General features: G+C 35.8%; 1 protein-coding gene across 2 annotated transcripts in view; it reads right to left on the bottom strand.

The window, feature by feature from the left end:
- The window catches only part of PHTF2 (putative homeodomain transcription factor 2), a 118,700-nt gene that overhangs the window by 88,302 nt on the left and 4,002 nt on the right, over positions 1–26,396 (bottom strand). The window contains exon 2 of one of the 2 annotated variants that reach the window (XM_080818812.1): positions 71–150. In XM_080818812.1, coding sequence (XP_080674938.1) covers positions 71–115 — 45 coding nt within the window. In that variant the 5' untranslated portion in view covers positions 116–150. Of the gene's footprint in view, positions 1–70; positions 242–26,396 lie in introns of those variants that run through there. The other variant, XM_080818811.1, reaches the window with a different exon arrangement.

Genomic DNA, 26,396 nt, shown 5'->3' with positions numbered 1-26,396 from the left:
CCAAAAGAAAATGTACACATTTTTAGAATAAGAATATTTAAGAGGTTGAAAACTTTGACTATGAACTTACCTTCTTTTGATACCAGACTATAGCATCTGTAACTTTGGACGCCATTTATTCCACTGAAATCACACATTCGTCATTTTAGGCTGTGCAAGAGAGAAAACACACACAGACAACTTTACTTCCACCTTCCAAAAGGAGACTGAACAACATGCGTACATAGCAATCTGGTTACTTGCAGAGCAAGGGGTGTATGACTATACTTATATTACACCCTTCCTCATTACTATTTTAGCAACAGGTTCTTCTTAGGTAAACAAAAATCAGTTGCCATAATAAAAGGATCTTTCTATGTGAATATAACACCTGAATTTTCTAACCCGGTGGATTTTGTAAAATAAGCCTTTTAAATAAATATCAGAATTTCCCAGGTTATACTGGAAATTCTTCATTTAAAAATTCACATATGATAGAAATCAATTCATTCACTCAGTATCAGATCAGTTTTGCTATAGTTCCCACCTGGGAACTAATGCCAATTGCTGTTGCTAAAGGATGGCTTGATAAAGATGCCAAAATTTATAATCATATTTAATATTCCCCGGCATTCAGTAAACACCAATTTGAACTAAAATCAAGTAACTGGAAAAACTTAATTATGTTAAATACTAAACCAAGATTAGAATTAATTACACAGGAAAAATTATTATAAAGACTTTTCAGATATCACAGTTTTGCTAATATTTAGAAGTTTACCACAGACCATTTCATAAGCATCTTGTGTTTGCCTAAAACAGTTTTGCATACTAAACCTAATGGTTCCTTAGCCCAGGAGAGAATTAATTCCAGGCTGATTCCAGTTAACTCTGGACGACTTCAATAGTCATAAGACCAGGCTGGCACGGAGGGTGCCTCTGGTATGGAGTTAAGGATGAGCCTAAACAGGTTCAAACACAGACATGTGCCCCAGAACTCATTACAAACCAGGATCATCCAAGGCCACAGAGGATTTCAGAGACAATCCTGGGAGTAACACACCGTAGTGAGCTGATCCTAGCACGCACAGATCTGCTACTGTACAGCTAGATGCTACCGCTTCAGAGTTTGCCCAGAGTCCACAGAATACCAGAGGTTTATAAATCATTCTCAGAAGCATATTAGGATTCAAATATAAAGAAAATTACTATCAGGAAGGTCAAATGTTTAGACAATCAATCTCTAAAATAAAATTTAAGTCAGAATTTATTCGATGCCTGTATTTTTGACAGTGTTATGAACCAGATTGTTTTATTGCTTTTCCTAAGATAATAATTCTGTCTTCGACAAAATTCAAGTAAGCTAGGTTTTGAAATTCCTGACAAATTCCCTGGCATTTGTCACAGAAGAAGTACAAAGTCAAAGACCTGGATTCAAATACTATCCAGTATATATAATATTGAAGATGTCATTTAATCTCTCTTATGTCAGTTTCTTTCACTTGTACAATAGGAATAACTACCTATTCATCCCCTGGAGGGTTTCTGTAACTGATGAGATACCATACCTAAAATGCCTACCACAGTCCAGGATATACAGCAGCTGTTCAATTATAATTATTGTTACTATTAATTTTTTGTTATTATTAATTTATTAAAAATTCTGCAAGCCAGGAACTTGGAAGTATCTGTACTCCCTTTTTAAAACATTGCAAACAGTTTAGAAAAGGAACACATGCGATCAGTTTTTGTTGACATGTAAAATAAAAATAGCTACTAGACTATCATAAAATCACAATGTCAATTCCCAACTATATGCACATGGCGTATTTAGAGGATTTCAAAGTTCACCTCCACTGAAGTTTCTCAGTCAGGTGTGGCTACTTTCATTTCTCCCATCAGGGTTTTTGGGGAAGCTCTCCTCTACTGACTTAAAATCTTCCATTTTGGTTTTTCTGTCCTGGAGACGTCTGGGGCTAATTCATCAGTTTTAACACATTTCATTAATTCTGCTATAGGACTATTTGTGACATTACACCTTCATTATATTTGTCGAGATGCATGCTTGTCAAGACACATGTTTACCGAACTGGTTAGAACTCTCCTTCTCCCCTCTCCTGCCCCCCACCCTTGCCAAATGCACTACAAAAAAGGTACAAAAGCTATGAGAATATCGACTTTTCACTTAACCCTCCCTTCACATCACCCAATCTTTACTGACAAAAATTCCAGATTATCTACTAAGATAAAGACCCTCTCTCCTAAGCCCCCAAGAGTATAAATAACATGCATTTCATATACAAAATGTGAAAGGATTTTTTATTCACTCCACCTATTAAATGTATGGGATATTTAACCTATTTGGGGAATAGTTAAGTGGTTACTTATAAGTACTAATAATTTTTTTTAAAAGCTTCAATGAAAGTGAGGAAAACATCGCCTCCTCCAAATAAAATGATCTTTTAAGATAATTTTTAATATACTTTGGTTTATACCAAGCTACACTTAGAAATAAATTTTGAAAATCAATTGTAACAGGACACAAGGTATATGGAATGTTATACACATTTTATTTATTTGGATCTATAGAAGTAAAATTCTATTTAAAAAAAAAAAAACAACCAACACAAGTCTTTCTTCACTAACGGCAAGGTTTGCTCTGCAAACTCACTTAATAGTTTTTCCATTGTGTCAACAACCTTTCAGTGACACAAGTGGCTCATACCTATTTTTAAAACAGGTTTTACAGCATGCTGAGATAGAGTTCTGAATCAGACATCTGACAAAGTATACCCAAAGACACCCAAATTTCACATGAATATAAATAACAAGAATAAGTCAACAAATGATGTCATGAATAATTAAGATTATTTCCAAAGCCTTTCTAACTTCTTTGATTCTGGCAGTCCAGGAATACAGGTTTATAGTCTCTATTGTCATGACAGTTCAAGCCAACAGTTTTAATGCTAAGTTATCACATTAAAGTTAATTTACAGGAGAAAAAAAAAAGGGAGCATAGAAAGCTTCCTGAGTACCTTGAATTGAGAATCTTAATCTTTTCTGACCATCTGATCTGACAGAAGGATGGGTATTAAGATAGAAATAATCCAATTATAAAACCACAGAGCTAACTGTAGGCACAACATTTAAATCTCGGTATAGACATTTACTCTGAGCTAATCCTCTCCTTAACACTGCTTTAATCATTACACCTTGTCAAAACATCTGAAATTACTCTTTACACCATGTCAAGGACCACACAAAATGCATTTATGATGTCAAAAGCCCGGGTGGAGGAAAAGGAGAACTATGATGAAATCGTATGTTAAGTATGCTTTTATGAAATCTCACTATCAAATATAGTAATGCCCAGGGGGACTCTTTGTAGCCAAAGAAATGGTCAGGTTTTTAACCATTCCCTATGTTAGAAAAAAAGGCAGTCTATCAAACGCTACGTGTTACAATGCATTTCTCTCATTATTCTGAAACAAATTTCTCTGTTCTAATTACGACTCTTACTGTGCTCAGAAACAAATTACACCCGTCCCTGACCTCTTGCTTTTGCTGTCACTCTTACTCCTTTTCTCCACTCATCCATCCTCTTAAGTCAGTTCAAATCCTACTTACTCCAAGATGAAGCTTCCTACTAGGGTTGACTTGGAAAAAAGTGCTGAAGCCTGATGGCTCTCCCAGCACTGATTTGTACTATGAAATCTGGTATTTAAATAAAAATGAGGGGCACCTGGGTGGCTCAGGTCATGATCCCAGGATATTCTCTGCTCAGCAGGGAGCCTGCTTCTCCCTCTCCCTCTGTCTGCTGCTCCCCCTGCTTGTGCACTCTGTCAAATAAATAAATAAATCTTAAGTAAATAAACAAGTAAATATGAAAAGCACTATAGCCACAAGTCATTTGATTATATATAAACATCGTAAAGGAAAAAAAAAGAGGAGTCTATCCTCCTTCGCGACTCTAATCCTCCAGGACATTATAACATGCAGTAGAGGAAGTAGAGCAGAGAAAAAGCTATGACTAAGCATCAGGAGAACTGGGTTCTAGATCCAAGTTCTGACGCTAAATGCTATGTGCTTTTGAGTAAGTTTCTGAGTTCCTTAGTTTCTCACTTAAGAGAATGTTTGCCATCTAGCTGAACATTCCACAAACCAATAAAGGCTACACAACTAACAATTCCAATAATGTATAGGAGTTTCTCTGAATTCCTTTACTAACTCACCCAAAAAACATTACTATTAGTTAAATCAATATTACATATACAGAACTTGACATAGCAAAAACTATGTTTAGACAAAATGGAACAAAGGTTATTTTTAAAAGATAGTTTATGTAAATCTCCCTAAGTCCTGATCTCACTATTATTCTGTTCGACAACCTTAGATCACTCCCTACTGCCTTTAGAAAACCATTTAGACCAACTACCTGTAGAATTATACTCAAACCTTCTAAAAGCTCACCCTAACCTACTTACCAATATTACTGCTACCATCTTCTCATAAATCCTGTTTCAACCACACTACATATTCTACACTGTGCTACCTCTGTACCCAAATTAACACCTCTTTCCAAAACACCGGGGATTTCCAGAAGGCCTCCTAAATTCCACTTTCTCTATGAGTTTCTCCCAAATTCTTCCACTAAAGATTGCTTATCCCCTTCTAGGTTCCCATTATACTTAATACATTGTTTTGTTTTTTATGTACTTGTTGATATGTGCTCCCAGCCCAACCATAAATTTTTTGAGAGAAGTCCAATGTCTTTGTTATCTCTGAATTCTCCTATAGCTTTTTTGTACATATTAAACACAAACCAAATTTAAAAACTGCTAGCCAAAATACCCTCACAGATGAACCAATTTAACAACCAGAACTGAAAATTCTACCTGCTCCAACTCTTGTACTACAACCGCTATGCGCATAAACACAAAAACATACTCTTTCCTAACACTAAGAGGTATAAAATTATGGTGAAGTATAATAAATACGGCAGGTTTTTACTGACATGTCACTCAACCAATATATAACTATCTGTAGATTTAAAAAGTACAATGAAAAAGAGTTGAAGTCAAACCTGCCATGTCTAGCCTAACTTCATTTCCAAATGCTATAATTAAATATAACTCAATTGCTTCCTCCACAGCTAAAATAACCAATTTTTTTACTTCAGAAATCGGGAACAAAGTGCTTCTGCCCTTAAAAAGATAATAAATGCTAACGGTCAAATCAAAATTTTTATGCTGATACCAAAAACAGTGAAACTCTGGTAGAGGTAACATGGTATAGGCAGAAGGAAATCTAGTTTCAAGGCTGCAACTTTCTAATCATGTGACCTATAAAGTGTTACAACTTCTTAGAACATTTTTAAGCTGAAATGAGGATATGATTTCATGAAAATGTTGTGAAAAATAAACACCACATACTACATGTTTAAAGTTGTTTTCAATCTTAGAAGAATGAAAAGCAAAATGAGATCTAATACAAAGAGCTATGCATTTCCTCTTATACCAACCAGTTCGTAAAAAGAGTATTTATAATTTTTATTTTCCTGCATGGCACTAATGCGTAGTGTTTGTATTCTGGGCTAGAGGATAAAACCTAATCTAAGAAGGAAAATTACAGGCAATTAACTTCTCTCTAAAGCTGCATGTACAAAAACATTTTGGGTTATTGTGAAATTTAAGAGAATCTCTAGAGTTCTAACCTTAATAGTACCCATAAAGACATCCATGAACTTCCTGATGGGTACAACTAACCCACCCTGTATGTCCTTTAATGCAACTTTGTAAACTTCAGGGTTTTTTAACCTTAGCATATACCCACAACATGTCTACTATTTCTTAAGCATTCTTTTGTTTTTTTTTAATATTTAATACTTTTATTTAACTGTTGTGCCACTTGGAAATATCAAATACTTATAACTCACTTAAATTAGGTTTAAATTCCTCATTTACTCCCAAGAAATTTTTACCATCAACCAACCAGGCTCCATTCAAATATGGATATGTTATTACTGGCCTCTAGTAGAAACATTAACTAAATAAGTGGTCCAGGACTCTTTATCAAAATAATAATGCACTAAATAATACTCAAATGGCTTAAACATTTAAAAATCTTAAAAATGATTTTATTTAGAGATTAAAAAATGCTAACTATACCTCATCAAAAATGCTATAAATAAAATTTGAAAATCATTACTTCAGAGATAGTAAATCCAGTGTCTGATCATTTAATAAAAATACATATTTACAAACACTAATACTGGACTATTCTAGGCACTGAGAATACCACGGTGAACAAGAAACAAGGTCCCTGCCATGATGAAACTTACATTGTAAAGAGAAAAGATAGAAAATGAACAACAAACAAGATAATTTTGTGCTGAAGAAGTGCCCTGAGGGACATAAGGAGAGATGATTGGGATAGAGTGGGGAACTTTCGAAAAGAATGGTCAAAGAAGCCCCTGTGAGATGACGTGTAAACTAAGATCTGAAGGATGAGAACAGCCAACTCCACGGAAGAATTGAGGGAGGGCAGAGGGAGGAGCAAACACAAAGACTTTGCGGTGGGAATGACCTTGGTTTTTTGTGGGGTTTTTTTTTTTAAGATTTATTTGACACAGAGAGAGTGAAAGAGAGGGAACACAAGCAAGGGGAGTAGGAGTGGGAGAAGCGGGCTCCCCGCTGAGCAAGGAGCCCTATGCAGGACTCCACTGCAGGACCCTGGGATAGTGACCTGAGCCCAAGGCAGACGCTTAACAACTGAGCCACCCAGGCACCCTGACCTTGGTATTTTTAAGGAACAGAAAGGAAGGCAACGTGACACAAGTATAATGAACTGAAGTGACAGTGCTTTAAGATGAAGTACGAAAGAGGGATAAGGGCTATGGGGTCACAGGTACCATAGCAAACAATCTTATTACAAAGACAGGAAGTTATTGAAGTGATTCTAGAAAGCAGTGATGTTCTATCTTGCAAAGACCACTCTGACAGCGATATAGAGAACAGAATGGACTGAAGAGCTAAGACTGGAAGCAGTAAGGCTAGTTAAGAAAGTCTTAGTCCCATGCAGAAGATAATAATATACTGGGCTCAGGTGTAATCAGTAGAGATGGCACAAAGGGGGTAGTTCTGTTTTACTTATGGGTAAAATCAACAAGATCTGGAAATGGACTAGGATAGGCAGGTTGGGGAAAGGGATTAGAAAGAATAATCTAGGTTTTTGGCTTCAGCCATTTTCTGAGATGGCCACACATTTAAAAAAAAATGTTTATGAGAAGGAGGGCACGTATTGCATAGAGCACTGGGTGTAGTGCAAAAACAATGAATTCTGTTATGCTGAAAAGAAATTTTTAAAAAAGTAAATATAAGTGAAAAAATGTTTATGAGAGTACATACAAAAATTTTATACCTGTTGGGCGCCTGGGTGGCTCAGTGGGTTAAGCCGCTGCCTTCGGCTCAGGTCATGATCTCAGGGTCCTGGGATCGAGTCCCGCATCGGGCTCTCTGCTTGGCAGGGAGCCTGCTTCCCTCTCTCTCTCTCTGCCTGCCTCTCTGCCTACTTGTGATCTCTCTCTGTCAAATAAATAAATAAAATCTTTAAAAAAAAAAAAAATTTTATACCTGTTAAAGTGACTAGACATTAAAATAAAAAAGTCAAATAGGTAGCAAGAGGAGTCTGAAGCTGGAGATAAAGATGAGGGATGGCGATATAAGTTTAGAAGCCATAAACACACTGTCAATATTTAAAATCAGAGGTGGGTTACAGAGTATATGCATTTGTCAAAACTGAACAAATGTATACTGAATTAAAATATGTGTCATTCAGGGGCATCTGGGTGGCTCAGTTGGTTACGGGTCTGCCTTCGGCTCAGGTCATGATCCCAGCAGGTAGTCCACTTCTCCCTCTTCCTCTGCCTGCTGCTCCCCCTACTTGAGTGTGCACTCTGTGAAATAAATAAAATCTTAAAAAAAAAAAAAAAAGCACCTTTCAAAGATCACTTCGATATAAATCATATGGCTGACTGATAGCAGCTTCGGTTATTAGCAGCCAACCAAATCTAAAGGATACTATTGGGCATACTTTTGGGTCACCTTTTTCTCCCAACAAAACTTTGTAAACATTGTTCTGTTGTCTCCTGGAATGGACCATAATTGAGGAGTCTACAGCCTGCAAAATTTCTGTCCCACTTCTGTACGTCATATTCTCTTTTTGGTCAGGATGCCAAAATAATTCTCTCATTTTTGAAGTTACTAACAACTGGGGTATAGTCAATTTTAAGCATTTCAAAAAAAATTTTCCTGGTATTTAGCGCCTTTCAACTTGCAAATGTATGTTTCATTTCAGAAATTTTTGTATTATATTTCTGAGTAGTTTTTCCTCTTTCATTTGTTGTAATCTCTATTTCAGGGATACACTTTATTCTGATGCATGACAGTCTTTTCATGGTCATTTCTTTCCTGTGGCATATCTATAGAGCTGCCATGCTTTCTTTTTTTATTTAAATCTTGATCGTGTTTAACATAGGGAAGCCAACACTGAGCTCCCGCTTATTCTGACATCCAACAGGTTCTGCCTGACAACCTCAACACCCTTCTCACCTTAGCTGGAACCATTTTAATTTCTATACTCACATGTGTGTATGTGTATGCATACATACACACAATCTTCAGTTTGAGAACTGGATACTGCTTTTAAATCTATTTTTCTGTAGCCCAGAGATGCAGGAAATAGGAAAAGGGAGACCTAAGCTTGGATTGAGTATGGCCACTGCTAAAATTTCATTAAGTGTCCTGTATTGTACCTTCATCAGCTTTAGCTCTTGCCCATAATCAAAGCATAATTCAAAATGGCAATTTTCTCTGACTCTTGTGAGGTTCAGCTTTAGTATGTAGGATCTTCTCAAGAATTTTTCCTTGACTTTTTGCTCCCTACTCACCTCTTTGCTCTGCCTCCCTGGAGAGTATTGGTGAGCATGCTCACTGTTTTGTAGACCTTGTCTTTCCTTAGTCTGGCCTCTGGAATATGTAATTGGAATTACAAAGCTTGTCCTATACACCGAGTATCTCCTCATTCCTTCCTTGGCTTCTAGTTTTTGAAGTATTTGGCATAAAGCTGCACATACCCCTTTTTTGTCTTTTCTATTCTAATTTTTGCCCTCTCCTCTCCCTACCTACTCTTCCCTTCTTTCTTAGTGAAGAAAAACCCTGTTATTTTAAGTACTAAATGTATTCTTTTAAATTACTGGCTCAACTGAAAAGCAAAACTTAAATATTCTAAGATAGAGTTGTAAAATCTTAACTACAACAACAAAAGACAAGCTCAAAATGGAGTCACTTGTGCTAACCCCCACATCAGCGAACCAAGACTTACTACCTAACCTAATTGCAACTTCAACCCCTACGAGAAATGTAACCTTAAACCAGTGAATCTGGAACTTCCTATTCAGCACTAGTGAGTTAATCTGCCTAACAGACCCCTTCCATACCCCAAAGAAAGATGAAATAATCTCCTCTTTCCTTGTCTCTGCCCCTTCTGCCTATAAAAGTATTCCATTTGGTCAGCTTTTTGGAGCTCCTTTCTATTTGCTAGATGGGATGCCACCCAATTCACGAATCATTGAATAAAGCCAACAGAATTTTCAAAATCACTAAGTTGAATTTTTTTTGTTTTGTTTTGTCTTTTACCAAAACTAACAACAGCTGCACTTTTACTTCTGTTATTCCTAACAGAGGAAGTAAAGGGAAGACACCCAGTTTCACTTCTTCTAAATTCAAGATACTAAACAGAAAATACAGGACCATAAATTAAGCTCTTCTGTGAACCTGTTTCGAGTACCTCCAAGGAAAAAAAAAACAAAAACAAAAACAAACTAAAATGCACTTTCCCTCCTCAAACTGACTCCTCATTTACTATCTACCCAATCTGCTGTTCAAGCATGGAACTCTAGATAATCTTTCTTGTCTCCCTTTCCTACCACCACCTATTCAGCACATAGAAACCATTAGGTAAATATGAAGGAATAAATTAATATAGTCTACTTGTCATACTGCCAAAACACCTCTCATATAACCCCTCCCTGGCCCACGATCAGACCTGGTTCAAGTCCACATCATCTATTACCAGGACTATTTTAAGTCTTTTACTACTTCCTCACTTTCTAAACTCCTGACCTCATCATGTCTATCTCCTCCTTAAAATTATCTAATGATTTCCCATTACCTAAGAAAATAGTTTAATCAGTAGAGTAGACAAAAGACCCCTTTTTTTAAACGACCCAATCATAGATTTATCACCTACACAATCGGTAGATCCATTCTCTTTATCTTCTCCCCTGCACAACCTCTCACCTACCCTATCTAATCTGTCATCCAAATACATATCCTACAATCTAGCCATGTGGGCTTCTGAATGTACCATACATTTTCATGCTTGCCTTCTAGTCCTGGCCATATTTTCTCTGTCTAAAATAACTTTCTCCTTGTTCTGACCTACTTGACAAGTCATATCAGATTCTTCTATGCCACGATCATCAGGAAATTAAATTGTGAGAACATATCAGCAGTGGTGTTCAAATGACTTAATTACTTAAAAGAGTAATTTTAGATTTTAGTATTTCAAACTAGCAGAAAAAAAAGGCAGACGAAACACAGGCATCTAACTTTACTCCTTTACAATATATAACTGAAACTATAGCAAAGGCATACACATATAAGCACAGAGAGAATAAAGAAAAAGAATGAAGCTTGAAATAAGATACAGGACTAGTAACTGACCTAGCAGATCTGAGACAGCAGAAGACAACACAGGATCAAAGAGAATATCAACCCAACTGACACCATAAAAACCAACAAAAGTTTCAAAGGCTGTAGCACAGGTTCCACTAGATGTGGGAGATCTAGTTGAAAGCTATTAAAACAGCAGATCTAGTTGAAAACTATTAAAACAGCAAATTCACATTCTCACTGCATATCACTGCATGACTATTTCTCCATGTTCCTGCAGATGACAAAGCCATATGTGTATCTCTACAAAGACAGGTAAATAAAATTTATCAAATAAAGAAAGTTGAAAACACTTGCCTCTGGAAAAGGGAAAATGTGGGTAAGGTGCTCTAGGGCGGTTATTCTTCCTTAACTTTGTACAACCATCTCTTTGTGATATTTTGATACATAGTAAGAAATGTAGCTGAACCTTGAACACAAGGGTCGGAGCACAGATCCCCCTGCAAAGTTGAAAATCCACATGTGACTTCTGACTTCCCCAACACTTTACTAATAGCCTGCAGTTTACTGAAAGCCTTACTGATAACATAAATAGCCAATGAACACAAATCTTGTATGTCATACGTATTATATACTGTACTCCTACAGTAAAGGAAACTAGAGAAAAGAAAATGTTATTAAGAAAATCATAAGGAAGAGGGGCACCTGGGTGGCTCAGTGGGTTAATAAGCCTCTGCCTTTGGCTCAGGTCATGATCTCAGGGTCCTGGAATCAAGCCCCGCATCAGGCTCTCTGCTCAGCAGGGAGCATGCTTCTCCCTCTCTCTGCCTACTTGCAATCCCTGTCAAATACATAAGTAAAATCTTTTAAAAAAAGAAAAAGAAAATCGTAAGGAAGAAAAATTACATTTGTAGTACCATATTTATGAAAAAAATTCCGCATACAAGTGGACTCACAGAATTCAAACCCCTGAAGGGTCATCTATATTCGGTCTTCGTTCCTATTACCAGCCCACAGCTCTTAAAACCCCTTGAATGTCCTATGGAGAGTGGTAAAGGTGTCGTTTGTTTTAATGAGATGACTTTTGGAAAGCTCCTATATAAGGGTACCAGTTGCCAGTGGAGTCAACCATGTGATTAAAGGGTTGGAACATTCAGTCCTAGTACCCCCACCACCCCCCAACCTCCTGCGAGCAGAGAGCAGCGGGAGATTGAGTTCAGTTGCCAATGGTCAATGATTTAATCAATCATGCCTATGTAATCAAGTCTCCATAAAAACCCAAAAGTACATGATCTGGAGAGGTCCAGGTTGGTGAATATGTGGAGACTGGAGGAGAATGGTGTGCTCAGACAGCATGTAAACTGTGTCCTTTCTCCATATCATGTCCTATGCTTCTCATATCTATCTGTTCCTGTTACACCTTTTTGTAATAAACCAGTAATCTAGTAAGTAAAATGTTTCTCTGAGTACCGTGAGGTGCTCTAGCAAATTAACTGAACTCCAGGCGGGGGTCGTAGGAACCTCCAATTTATAGGTAAGTAAGAAGCACTGGTGACAACCTGACTTGTGACTGGCATGCGGGGTGGGTAGCAGTGTTGTACAACACAGCCCTTAACTGGCAGGATGTAATGTTACCTCCAGGTGATAGTGCCAGAATTGAGCTGAATTACAGGACACCCAGCTGATGCTGGAAAATTGCCTGGTGGTGTGGGAAAAACATACACATTGGAACTGGCACCAGAATTATACTCTTAATACACACATCTGAAAAACTTTGATAAAATTACAAGTTTTAGATTTCAATTTCCAAATAGTTACAGTTTCAGTAAACTGGAATCCTAATGTTCGTTAATATGATTTCATTATGTAAATATCTTCGAAAACATTCATTTAACATTTTGGACAACCACCTCTTACCTGATGTAGTCTTCATTATTCACAGATTCTGCTATAGGCAAATTTGCCTGCTATCTAATTTTTAATTTGTAAGCTCAAAATCAATACTCACAGTACTTTCCTAATCGTTTCCAGACATGCACAGAGTAGCAAAAATCTTGAGATGCCTGATGTGCAGGTTTCCAGCTCACGTCAAACAAGATGATGCTGTCTTCTTAAGATAGCTTTCAACTATAAATAAGTTTCCTTTTTGTGGTCTGCTTTGTGACAATTTTTCAATTTTTTGCTTTTTGTTGCTGATTTTTGTTTAAAATGACCCCCAAGGGTAGTGCTGAAGTGCTGTCTAGTGTTCCCAATGCAAGAAGTCTTTGAGAGGAAAACACAGGCAGCAATCTCTTTAACCTTGGCCACAGCAACTTCTTGCTGGACACATCACCAAAGCCAAGTGAAACAAAAGCAAAAATGAACTATTGGGACTTCATCACGATAAAATGCTTTTGCAGGGCAAACAAACAGTTGACAAAACTAAAAGGCAAACTGCAGAATGGAAGAAGATACTTGCAAATGATTTATTAGATAAAAGCCTAGTACTCAAAACCTATGAAGAACTTACCAAATTCAACACCCAAAAGGCAAAAAATCTAATCAAGAAATGGGCTGAAGACATGAACAGTCATTTCTCCAAAGAAGGCATACAAATGGCTAACAGACACATAAAAAATGCTCACTATCACTTGGTATCAGGGAAGTACAAATCAAAACCACAATGAGATACCACTTAACACTGGTCAAAATGGCTAAAATTAACACCTCAGGGAACAATAGATGTTGCCGAGAATGTGGAGAAAGGGAATCCTTTTACACTGTTGGTTGGAATGCAAACTGGTGCAGCCACTCTGGAAAAACAGTATGGAGGTTCCTCAAAAAGTTAAAAACTGAACTACCCTACAACACAGCAACTGCACTACTATTTATCCAAACAATAAAAACATCATGATCCAAAGAGGCACGTGCACCCCAAAGGTTTATAGCAGCAATGTCCACAATAGCCAAAATGTGGAAAGAGCCCAGATGTCCATCAATAGGTGATGGATAAAGATGTGGGGTGTGTGTGTGTATGCACACAGACACACACATAGAACGGAATATTACTCAAAAAGCCATAGAAGGTATTATGCTAAGTTAAAAAAGTCAGAGAAAGACAAATACTGTATAATTTCACTCATATGTGAAACAAAACAGACAACCATAGAGGGAGGGAAGGAAAAATAAAATAAGATGAATACTGAGAGGGAGGCAAACCATGAGAGATGTTTAACTTTAGGAAACAAACTGAGGGTTGCTGGAGGAGAGGTGGGTAGGGGGATGGTGTAATTGCGTGATGGGCATTAAGGAGGGCACTTGATGGAATGAGCACTGATAAAGCACTAAATTCTACCCCAGAAACCAATAATACACTATATGTTAACTAAATAGAATTTAAATAAAAAAATTTTTTTAAAAGAATGCTTTAACATACCTTATGAAGAAAAATGTGTGTTAGATAAATTTCATTTATGTATGAGTTACAGTGCTGTTCACCATGAATTCAATGTTAATAAACCAAAACTAAATAAGATGTCTTCAAACAGTAAAACATATGGAACAAGGCTGTGCATTAATCAGTTGATGAAAATGTGACCAGTGGCTCACAAGAATTTAACCCTGTATTTCCCCTTGAAGCTATGCTTCAATGTTTACTAATTCAATGTTTGTCTGCTTTATAGAACACAACCACTGTGAAAACCAAGAAACTATAATTGGACTTAGTGACTGGGCTTAGTTCTCAGAAGGTAGATGGAGAGTTAATGGTAAAGTAGAAATGAGAATCAAATTGTGTTCCCTGGGTTTTCTTTTCCTATAGTTACAGCAGCCAACTTAAAACTAGGATTCATGGCTTTTATGTACCAGAATACTTCTTATGCGATGAGCAAGCTATCGTCAGAAACCAAGTCATTTTTAAAATGATCAACATACTGCTGGTGAACAAATCTCATTATTTTATGCAACACCATTATTAATATGTCCACATCATCAACTCAGGATTAATAAAAATGAAATCGGGGGCGGGGGGAGGGGGGGTTTGTTCCATATTACTATAAACTACCAAGCCAAGGGGCCTAAACTGCCTGGAAACTCAGGAATGCAACACAATTTAACAGCCACTAAACTTACAACATTCTTTCAACATTCTTTTTTTTTTTTTTTTAAAGATTTTATTTATTTGAGACAGAGAGAGAACATGAGTCAGGGAGGGGGCAGGGGAGAAAAGTGAGAGGCAGACTCCCCAATGAGCAGGGAGCCCGATATGGGGCTTGATCCTAGGATCCTGGGATTATGACCTGAGCTGAAGGCAGTTTCTTAACTAATTGAGCCACTCGGGTGTCCCTAAACTTACAACATTCTTCTAATCTGAGGGAATTTTCTATAAATCAGGAAAGTAATAGTTTAATTTCCAGCACATTCAAACCCATACCACAGAGAAAAAGTACTTTATAAACATGCTACAACTACTACTTAAACCAGAACCATGAGCCCAACTACACATAGTTTATTATTTTCATTTTAGTTTTATCTTTTCAACAATAAAAGATTAGAGTAATTGCTCAACAACTGCAACTATTCCATTTTTCTTCTCTCTGTCACAACAAAGCTTTGCCATCTCTTCTAGTTTCTCCACCTTTTCACTCCAATCCAACCATGCCTTTACTCCCCACACTCTACTGAAAGCTCTCTTGAAGGATATCAATGACCTCTCGTTGCTAAATCCAACAGTCAGGTCTCGGTTGTTCATTGTACTCCATCTACCTGCAGTAAATGATGCACCCAATTATGTTCCCTCCTCTTGGAACACTTTACTCACTTAGCTTCTAGGAAATATCTCTTGGGTTTTAACTTTTTGGCTACTCCTCAGTTTCTTTGCTGGCTCTTTTATTCTCCCTGAGTTCAGTGCTTGGACATCTTCTCTGGCTTTATTTAGTCCCTTGTTGATCACTTCAGGTATCTTGGTTTAAATACGATGTATGTAGATTCCATCTGCAGCCTAACCTGTCCCCTAAATCTACTAGTTTAGAAAAAGTCAGATAAAAGTTTCCTTACTTAAGGATGCCTCAGAGCCTTCTCCTGTGCATTATTAATATCCAAGAGAAGACTATGCACACATTATGTTACACTTATTTAGAACAGAATCCTTTCCTCACGATGCATCTTGTGAGACATACAATTAACTAAGCCACTAAATATAGTATACTAAGCTGTCTTTCAAGTAGTTCCAACTTCTCACAGCATGAATTAATTATATTAAAATGCGCAAACTTTCCCTCTGATTTTACAGAGATAATAACTGAGTTTGAAGTTTTCAAGGTAGCTCACTCCATTAAAAGAGTCTGCCTCAAAGTTCTCCTTATGCAAAGAGAAATTATGTCTCTTCAGTTCCATTCACCTGTATTAGTTCTATACTCTGAATGAGTACAAAATATATTTACCACATGTTCAGGCTTCAAATAAAATAATAAACATATGCTATTGTTAATCTTTCTTTTCCCAGACTAAATATTCATAGCTCCTTCAACTGTTCTTCATAGAACATGATTTCCATTCCTCTCACCATCCAAGTCCTCTTCCTCACCAGATAAGATCTAAATAATTCCTAAAATCTAGTTGGCCAACAAAATAATCTATTTATCTGAAGAATACAAAACACAATAGACTTGTAACTTCTATTAATGGGGACATGATCCCTTGGTCACGCAGCTTAAGAATATATTCACTTTTTTATTCTTAGCAGCCATGGCACTGCTTAACTCAATAATCCTTTCTGAAAATAAAGGTGTACTGCACAGATCCACACACATACATACTCATATATATACAATACATTTAGCTATGTCCACTGAGAAGGCCTAGAAGCAATGATTCCTTAGTAGCAGTAAGCCCATGTAGTAACCAAATCTCTAAATACCATCCTACAGTAAAAGAAACAAAGGCTCTTTAGAGAAATGTCTGATTCTAGTTGACACAGAAACAGTACAAAATGATTCTGGAACATCTCATGGGGTCAGATATTAAGAAGGTGGTCAAAGAATAATAGGGATATTAAAGTGAAAGTAATAATCGATGAGTCTATACTGATATGAATGAATAAATGAATGAATAAATGAGTGAATGAGAGGGAAGCTTTTCATTATAGCAGGAAGCCAGCTAACACAGAAGAAACTAGAGAATTAGGGGAAAAAAAGTCGACATTTGGCAACAATCTTTTTTCCCAGTTTTACTGAGATGTAATTGATGCAGAACACTACATAAGTTTAAGTTGTACAACATGATTTGATATATGTATACATTGTGAAATGATCACCACAATAAATCTGGTTAACATCTATTATGTCAATTACAATTTTTTTCTCCTTGTTATAAGAACTTTTTTTTGACAGGATCTATATCCAGTGTGGCACTTGAACTCACAACCCCTAGATCAAGAGTTGCATGTTCTACTGATTGACCCAGTCATGGTTGTGATGATGGTTTTTTTTTGTTGTTGTTTTGTTTTTAAGTAGGCTTCATGTTCAGTATGGAGCCCAGCATGGAGCTCAACGTGGGGCTTGAACTCATAACCCTGAGACCAAGACCTGAGCTGAGTCAACGCTTAGCTGACTAAACCACCCAGGTGCCCCTGTGATGAGAACTTTTAAGCAACCAACTTATTAACTGATTCATGGAAGAAACAGCAATAAATATTAAAGCTAATGGAAAAGTTTGAGAGTAAGAGGATATTTACATAGTCAAAATCTGTCTCCACAGATACTTATTGGCTACAAAGACCGACTTTACTTTGGAGAAACCTGGCAGATTATCACCTTAACTAAATGATCAAAGTCATCACCACCTGTAATATGAGAAATTAAAGTATTTGCTTCTTGATATAATGCCCTGTGAAAACACATTATATCTGTGGTATTTCTGCCCAAAGTACATATCCTAAGTCCAATCATGGAAGAAAAAACAACCAACATAAAATGGAAGGACATTCAACGAAATAACATCTCAACACTTAAAAAAAAGTCATTTTCATGAAATACAAGCTTTTAAGAAATATTCTAGTTTAAAGGAAACTGAAAGAGACATGACAACTAAATACAGCATGTGATCCTGGATTTTCTTTTGTTAATCTGGATAGTATTGTGACAATTGGTGACATGTGAGTAAAGTCAGAAGATTAAATAATAGTATTGTATCCATGTTAATTTCCTGATTTTTAATCACTTGTATTTTGCTTATTGGTGACTCATCTTGTTTTTAGGAAATAAAACTGAAATATGCAGAGGTAAAGGAGTAACATGACTCAAATGAGTCAGGAAAAAAAAATAGTACATATGAATTAAAGTAAGGAGAAAACAAATGTAGAAAAATGGTAATATATAGTTAATCTTGGTTGAAGGGTACACAGAAATTCTTTATACTACTTTTTTTTAAAGATTTAATTTATTTGAGAGAGAGAGAGAGGGGAAGCATGAGCAGGGGGAGGGGCAGAGGGAGAAGGTCAGAAAGAACCCCAAGCAGACTCCCTTCTGAGCTTGGAGCCTGATTAGGGCTCAATCCCAGGACTCCAATAACATGACCTGAGCCTAAATCAAGAGTCAGATGCTTAACCAACTGAGCCACCCAGACCACCCTAGTGTTCTTATGTAACTCTTCCTTAAAGTCTGAAATTATGTCAAAATAAAAAAGAAAATAGCTATAGTAAGCTTTAATTCAGATTTTAAATCCTTTTTCATGTTAATTTTCTATATACAAACTATCAACTTAATACACAAACAGCCTTCCTCTTATAATTAAGCTTATTTTCTCATTTAGTGTGGTTGCAGTGATGGATAAGAACAGGATAAGCACAAGAAAACTATCCCTATGTTTTGATTTTACAAATTTACAAATCCACCTCCATCAAAAGACAAAGGTCATTTCAGTTGCCTGTGATCAATGAGGAGACAGATTTTTAGATACACTCTTCTAATATCTTAAAGTCCATTTCCTCCACAGAGATTTTTAACAGTGTTTAATACCTATTACTTCAAAGGTTAAGTTAAATTGACTGCTCACAATATAAAAAATAACTCTGGATCACAGCAGCATTTTTGTCATTACTGCAGATATTTTCTGATGGTGGTAAAAAAAAAAGCTGAATGATTACAGCCTTAGAGAAATAAACACTTCTCATTAATGTCCCCTAGTAATAATCTAGTCATGTTTTTCACACTCACACAATTTTTGCCATGAGAACTGGGTTTATAAAAGAAGAAAATGCAATTAGTTGTTCACCTTTTAACTCATCATATGTTCCTACATTTGTTTTAAATGAAATAGGAATGCTGAGGAGAATGAACATAGACACATTCATCCAGTCAAAACATATGGTATATTTTGGTTCTAGATATGTAAAGTTAATACATTCTGAAATCACGGGACTTAATTAAAACAATAAAAAATGGTACTTTATGTACCTCCCCTTAAAATTATAACTTTAAAACTTAATATGCAGGGGCTTCCACTTCTAACCATGATGAAGTATCAAGGACCAGATTTATCTTCCCATCTTAAATACTAAAAATATGGACACAATAGTGAAAAGCTTTCAGACATTGGGCAAAAGGAAGCACAATCTCTCAAAGAGGCAAAAAAAAGTAAGCGTAAACTATAAGACTTCCCAAGTGTAGAGTTTCCAGGATACAATACTAAGATGGGAAAATAAGATCCACACAGACTCCCCAAATTGAGAAGACAGATAAGGGGGTTCAGGGACACCAAGGCAGCTACAGTAACCAGGGCAAAGTACAAGAAAGGAGAAAGCAGCACAAAGAAAGCTCTGGAGTTCTATAGAACATTCCCCCTGAGTCTCCTGCTGAATACTGATCAGCACATGGATGCAGGGAAACTATCTGAAACCAGGGACAGAACCACCAGAAGGGAGCAAGGAAAACAATCACCAAAGTTCACCCAGGATTGATAAGAGTTCACAGAGCGAAGAAATCCTGTAACAATGGGCAACAGCTAGAATACCCAGAAGGGCACTGTGCCTGTAGTAGGAACAAATTAGCTTATACTAAAGGATGCTCAGGTCTCACCTAACAAAGCTTAAAAAGCAAGCCTTGGAAAATTAAACTATGTCTAAGTAACTTAACTATATTTCAGAAGAAACCTCAAAATATTAAAAATAATACAAAGAAAACCAGCTCCAAACAACAAAATTCACAATGTTTGATATCCAAACAAAAATTAGCCAGGCATGCAAAGAAACAGGAAAATACAATCCATCTGAAGGAGAAAAATCAGTTCTAAAAATGGACCCAGAAATGACAAAAGTGTAAGTAAGGACAGACTTTAAAACAGGTATTACATACAAAACACTGCTGCAAAAAGCTAAAGGAGACAAAAATAAATGAAAGCAACCTTATGTTTATGGATTGGAAGACTTAGTATTATTAAAGAAGTCCACACTGTCCAAAGTGATCTACAGATTCAACACAATTTCTATCAAAATTCCATGGCTAATTTTTTTTTTTTGCAAAAATAGAAAAATCCATCCTGAAATTCATACAGAATCTCAAGGGACCCAATACACCAAATAATTTTGAAAAAGAAGAACAAAGTTGAAGGGCCCACAATTTATTTCAAAGCTTATTACAAAATTATACTAATCAAAACAGTGTACTACTGGCATAAAGGCAGACAAAAAGACCAATGGAATAGAACAGAGTCCAGAAATAAACCCTCATGTATATGGTCATGTATATGGTCAAATGATCTTTGAAAAGAATGCCAGGAGCACTCAGTGGGAAAGAACACTCTTCAACAACGATGCTGGGAGAACTAGAGAGTCACATGTAAAAGAATGAAGGTGGCCCCTTATACCACACATAGAAACTAACAAAAAATGAATAAAGACCTAAAACTATTAAACTCCTAGAAGATTAACTTAGGCACAAAACTTCATGATTCTGGACTTGTCAATGATTGCTTGGATATGACATCGAAAGTACAGACAACAAAAGCAAAAACAGATAAATGGAACCATTTCAAACTTAAAACTTTTGTGCATCAGAGGCTACAATCAATAGAGTGAAAAGTCTAAAATATTTGCTAATTATATAACTAATAAGGGATTAATAACCAAATATATAAAGAACTCCTTCTTAACAACAAAAAATCACTCAATTAAAACACAGGCAAAACACCTGAATAGACATTTCCCCAAAGATGATGTACAAATGCCAACAAGCATATGAAAAGGTGCTCAACATCACTAAACTTCAGGAAAATACAAATCAAAACCATGAGATACCACCTCACACCCATTAGGATAGCTAATATCAACAAAACTGAAATACCAAGGGTTCATAATGATGTAGAAAAATTGGAACTCTTGGGTACTATTAGTGGAATGGTAAAATAGTGCAACCATTATGGAAAACAGTACAGATGTTGCTCAAAAAATTAAAAATAGAATTACCATATACCCAGCAATCCCATTTCTGGATATATATCTAAAAGGAGTGAAGGCTTGGTCTTGAAGAGATATTTGCATACCCATGTTCAGAGCAGCACTATCCACAATAACCAAGAAGTAGAATTAAGCCAAACATCTACCAATGGATCATTGGATACAGAAAATGATGTACATATGTATAATAAGATATTATTCAGGCTTAAAGGAAATCCTGTCATAAACTACAAATGGGTGACTCTTGAAGACATTATGCTAAATGAAATAAACCAGTCACAAAAAGACAAATACTGTATGATTTCATTTATATAAGATACCAAGCATAGTCAAATTCACAGAGACAGAAAGTAGAAGAGTAGTTATTTGGATTTGGGTAAGGAAAAAAAGAGATGTTTCAGATTTACCAGATGAAAAAGTTCCAGAGAGTTATTTCACAACAATGTGAATATACTTAATACTCACACACTGGTTAAGTAAAAAGGGTGAAAATGCTTAAGATGGTAAATTTTATGTGATGTATTTTTAATCATAATTTTTTAAAAAGCACATCTATTTAGAATCCAAATATTTAAGAAAGTAAAAGAAGAAAGCATGAGCACTGTTAAGGAAAGACATGGAATATACACACAAGATTCAAATCAAAGTTCTAGAGATGAAAAATACAATGTTTAACAAGAAGAATACAATGGATAAGATTAACAGCAGATTAGAAATCTGTACAAGAAAATGTTAGTAATTTTGGAGACACAGAAATAGACATTATCCAAATTGAAACAAGGAGAGGATAAAAAAAACAAAAAAGAAAAAAACACAGTATCACTTAGGTGTGGAACAATACCAATTCATCAATGTATGTGTAACTGGAGTACCAGAATGAAAGGAGAGTGAAGGAAAAGAGAGAAACTATTTGAAAAAATAATGGCCAGAATTTTTCTATATTTGAAGACAATAATAAATCCACAAATCCAAGAACTTTAACTAACCCTAAGTATAAGAAACATAAAACTACACCAAAGCATAGCATAATAAAAGTGCTTTAAACCAACGGTAAAAAGATCATTCTACAAGTAGCTAGAGACAAAAAACACTTTTAATATGAAGAAATAACCATAACAGTAGATTTCATGTCAGAAAAATGCAAGTGAGAAGATAGTGGAGCATCATAAAAGTCTTATCATTAAAGTCCTATCGTTACAGTCATTAAAGAAAAAAACTGTCCATCTAGAATTCTATACCCAGCAAAAGTACATTTGAAAACTGACGTATCAAAAAGGGGAGGGGGGTAGTTTCAGACATATAAAAGCTGAAATAATTCCCAGCAGTAATTCAGCTTAAAATAAATGCTAAAGGTAATCAGTCAGGGAGAAGGTAAATGATAACAGATGGAAAAGGAATTTCAAAGGAAGGAAGAGGCTTGAAAGTGGGACAAATGTAGTTAAAATAAGAGCCCTTTTCCTAAATATTATTTTTAACTCCACTTAAGGGAACTGACCATTTAAAGCTAGAAAACTAAAAATATATTGTGGGATTTAAACATATGTAGAACTAAAATGTACGACAACACAAGAATGAGGAGAAATGGAACTACAGTGTTATAAGGCTGTTATATAATATGTGTGGTGGTATTTTACCCAAAAATAGACTGAAACACTACAAACAAACAAAAGCAAACCCAAAAAACAAACCAAAACAAAAAACCTATAGATAATAAAAAGATTTAAAGGAAGAGTCATAAAAAATACTCAAGTAATACAAAGTACAAGGCAAAGAGCAAAAACAAAAACAGATGGGACAAATAAGACACAAATAGCAAGATAGCAGATTTAAACCCAACAATATCAATAATCACATTAAATATAAATGGTCTAAACTAAAAAGCAAAATTAGAAAACTGGATAAGAAAACAAAGACTGAACTATATGCCACCTACCAGAAATCTACTTCAAATACACACAAATGGATAAAAGTAAAAGGATGGAAAAAGATGCACCTCGCTAATACCAATCAAAACAAAGCTAGAGAGGCAATACTGACAAAGTAGATTTCAGAGCAAAACATATTACCAGAAATAAGACAGCCATTTCACAATGATAAAGGGATCCAATTTATAAAAAAAATCACAACAATCCTAAATATGAATCAATCTAGTAACAGAACTTCAAAATATATGAAGCCATACTGATGAAAATATAAGCAGAAATTGGCAAGTCCACTATTATATTTAGAGATTTCAATACCGTTCTTTCAAAATTGCTAGAACAAGTAGACATAAAATCAATAAGGATAGAGAAACCTTGAGCAATTCTATCAGTCAACTTGATCCGACATTTACAGCTACTCCACCCAAATTTCTTTTCAAGTGCACATGAATCATTTACCAAGACAGAGCATATTCTGGGGTCATAAAACAAGTCTCAATAAATTCAAAATGCTTCAGATCTCACAATGTATATTCTCTGAGCACAGTGAGATTAAATCAGAAATCAATACCCAAAAATTTCCATGTGCATACTCATTTATAACCATTGGGGTCAAAGAAGACATCAGAAATAAAATCAGCAAGAATTTCTGAACTGAATAAAAATGAAAATACAGCATATCAAAATTCATGGGATGCAGCCAAAGCACTATTTAGAGGGAAATTTTACAGCATTAAACCCTTACATCAGAAGACAATAAACTAATAAACTTTAAAACTCAAGCAAATAAAATGCAAAGTAAAGAGCAGAAGGAAAATAATAAAGAATAGAAATCAGTGAAATTGAGAACAAAAAATCGATGAGGAATACCAAAAGCTGTTCCTTTGACTAGCAATAAAATAGACAAATCTCGGGGCGCCTGGGTGGCTCAGTGGGTTAAAGCCTCTGCCTTCGGCTCAGGTCATGATCTCAGGGTCCTGGGATCGAGCCCCGCATTGGGCTCTCTGCTCAGCAGGGAGCCTGCTTCCCTTCCTCTCTCTGCCTGCCTTGCCTACTTGTGATCTCTATCTGTCAAATAAATAAATTAAATCTTAAAAAAAAAAAATAGACAAATCTCTAGCCAAACTGAAAAGGGAAAAAAGGGAAAAAAATACAGAAATTAACAGTCAGGAATGAAAGAGGGAACATAGCCATAGATCTTAAAACATCAAAAAGATAATAAGAGAATATTATGAACAATTTCATGCCAACTTAACAACTTGGATTAAACAGACAAACTCTTTGAAAGATAAACTATTGCTGTGCCTGGATGGAGCAGTCTGTTAAGCATACAGTTCTTGGATTCAGCTCAGGTTATGATCTCAGAGTCCTGAGATGGAGTCCCAAGACTAGCTCTGTGCTCAGCATGGTCTGCTTAAGACTCTCTCCCCTCTCTCTCTACTCATGCTCTCGCTATCTCAAATAAATAAATCTTAAAAAAAAAAAAAAAAGAAGATAGAAACTAATGATGCTCATTCAAAAACAAAGAAAGAAACTAAGTAGCCCTTTATTAATGAAATTAAAGTAGTTGTTAAAACCTTTCCCACAAAGAAAACTCTAGGTATAGGTATACAAGTCACTTAGTATTATCTTAAGTTCAAGATACATTGAGGGATCTAATATCTATTTACTATCATCATGTGCTGGCATTAAGAATATAATTTTAATCTGACTATATTAGTATTCAGCAACATCATTCTAGAAGGAAGCTGTGTGAGCTGTTTAATAGGAGGCTAAATTAAAACCAAGGAGACTATGAATTACCTGAAGAAAAAATGATGAGCATCTAAAATAAGTCAGTGGCAATGAGGGATGGGTGTTAGGACAGGGCATAGTTAGAAGATGGATAGCTAATAAAGAGAAAGACCAGACGTATTTACCAAATGGACATGAAAGGTACAGAAAGAAGGATGCTCCATGACTCTTGGCTTGAACAATAGAAGAACTATTCACTAGGATAGGGAATACAGAGAAGAAACAGATTTGGGAACAAGAAGACATGTTTATTTTCCAATATATGATACATTCACTGCCCAAGAGATACATAGTAGGCAATGGGATATAGAGAATCAATACTTGTGAAATATATGTAGTTAAATTAACCTGCTCTATCTCCCAAGATTACTTGCATTGAAAGCCTTCTCTATAACTGTAAAATTAATGGCTTTTATCTGTTAAAAGAATTTCAGAGATAAGAATGTGGCTAAGGGATTTGAAGAAAAAAGTCCCTTTCTGTGTATATACTAAACTCACAGTACAGGAGACCCAATTTCAGTATTCTTTTTTATTGTTATTTAGAGTAGCAAAACCTTATTTATTTACTCTACCTGGTTTAATGAGTCTGACCTACTTTCATCAGGAAAAAAAAGTTGAGAATATGAAGCTCTTTCCCTATCTTTTCTGTTGTTTTGTATGTAGCTGCAATGACTTTTTAGTATGTGTACTGCCGAAGCAAGCATGCAATGACTTGATTTTTAATTCAACTCTGCCTGTTGCCTGTATAATATCCTACTGTCTCCTCTTAAGGTTTTATTTGTTTGCCATTTTTTTGGCTCTCCTTACTGTATCTGAGAATCAAATTTAAAAACAAAACAAACAAACAAAAAAAACACCTGTACGGGGCACCTGGGTAGCTCAGTCAGTTAAGCCTCGGACTCTGGATTTCAGCTCAGGTCATGATCTCAGGGTTGTGAGATTAAGCCCTGCGCCAGGATCCACACCCAGCGTGGAGCCTGCTTAAGATTCTCTCTTGGGCTCTCTCTGCACATCTCCACTAAAACAAACAAACAAACAAACAAACACACCTGTTCAACTTAGTCAAATAACAGCAACAACCATTTTCTGAACATGTCTTATAAGCCAGGCAATGTGTCAAGGACTTTATGTACATTAGCTCATTTAATTTTCAAAATCTTACACAGTAAATATCTCCATTTATGATTAAATAAAACTGAACCTCAAAAAGATTACATAATGAGCTCAAAGTCACACAACTGATGGACTGTAGAATTGAGACTTGAACCTACGTCTGCAGAGGACCAAAACTCATGCCATGCAACTTTAAGCTTTTTACTATCTGTAACAGACCTTTTACAGAATGTTTTACTAAGGTGCTTTCATTCATGCAACAAATATCAGTGCCTACTCCACTTCTTCAAAATTTCTGTAGAAACACTTTTAACAGCACTTTTCTCCTACTGTTTCTGAAACTGGAAAGCTGCATACAGTGCACTTTTCCCCCCCTTTACTTCCTCTCATTAAATGTCAAATTCAATCATGTTATGATTATTATCA

The sequence above is a fragment of the Martes martes genome, assembly GCF_963455335.1.
Source record: "Martes martes genome assembly, chromosome: 11".
Taxonomy (NCBI): Eukaryota; Metazoa; Chordata; class Mammalia; order Carnivora; family Mustelidae; genus Martes; species Martes martes.
This window is presented reverse-complemented; position numbering and strand designations above follow the sequence as displayed.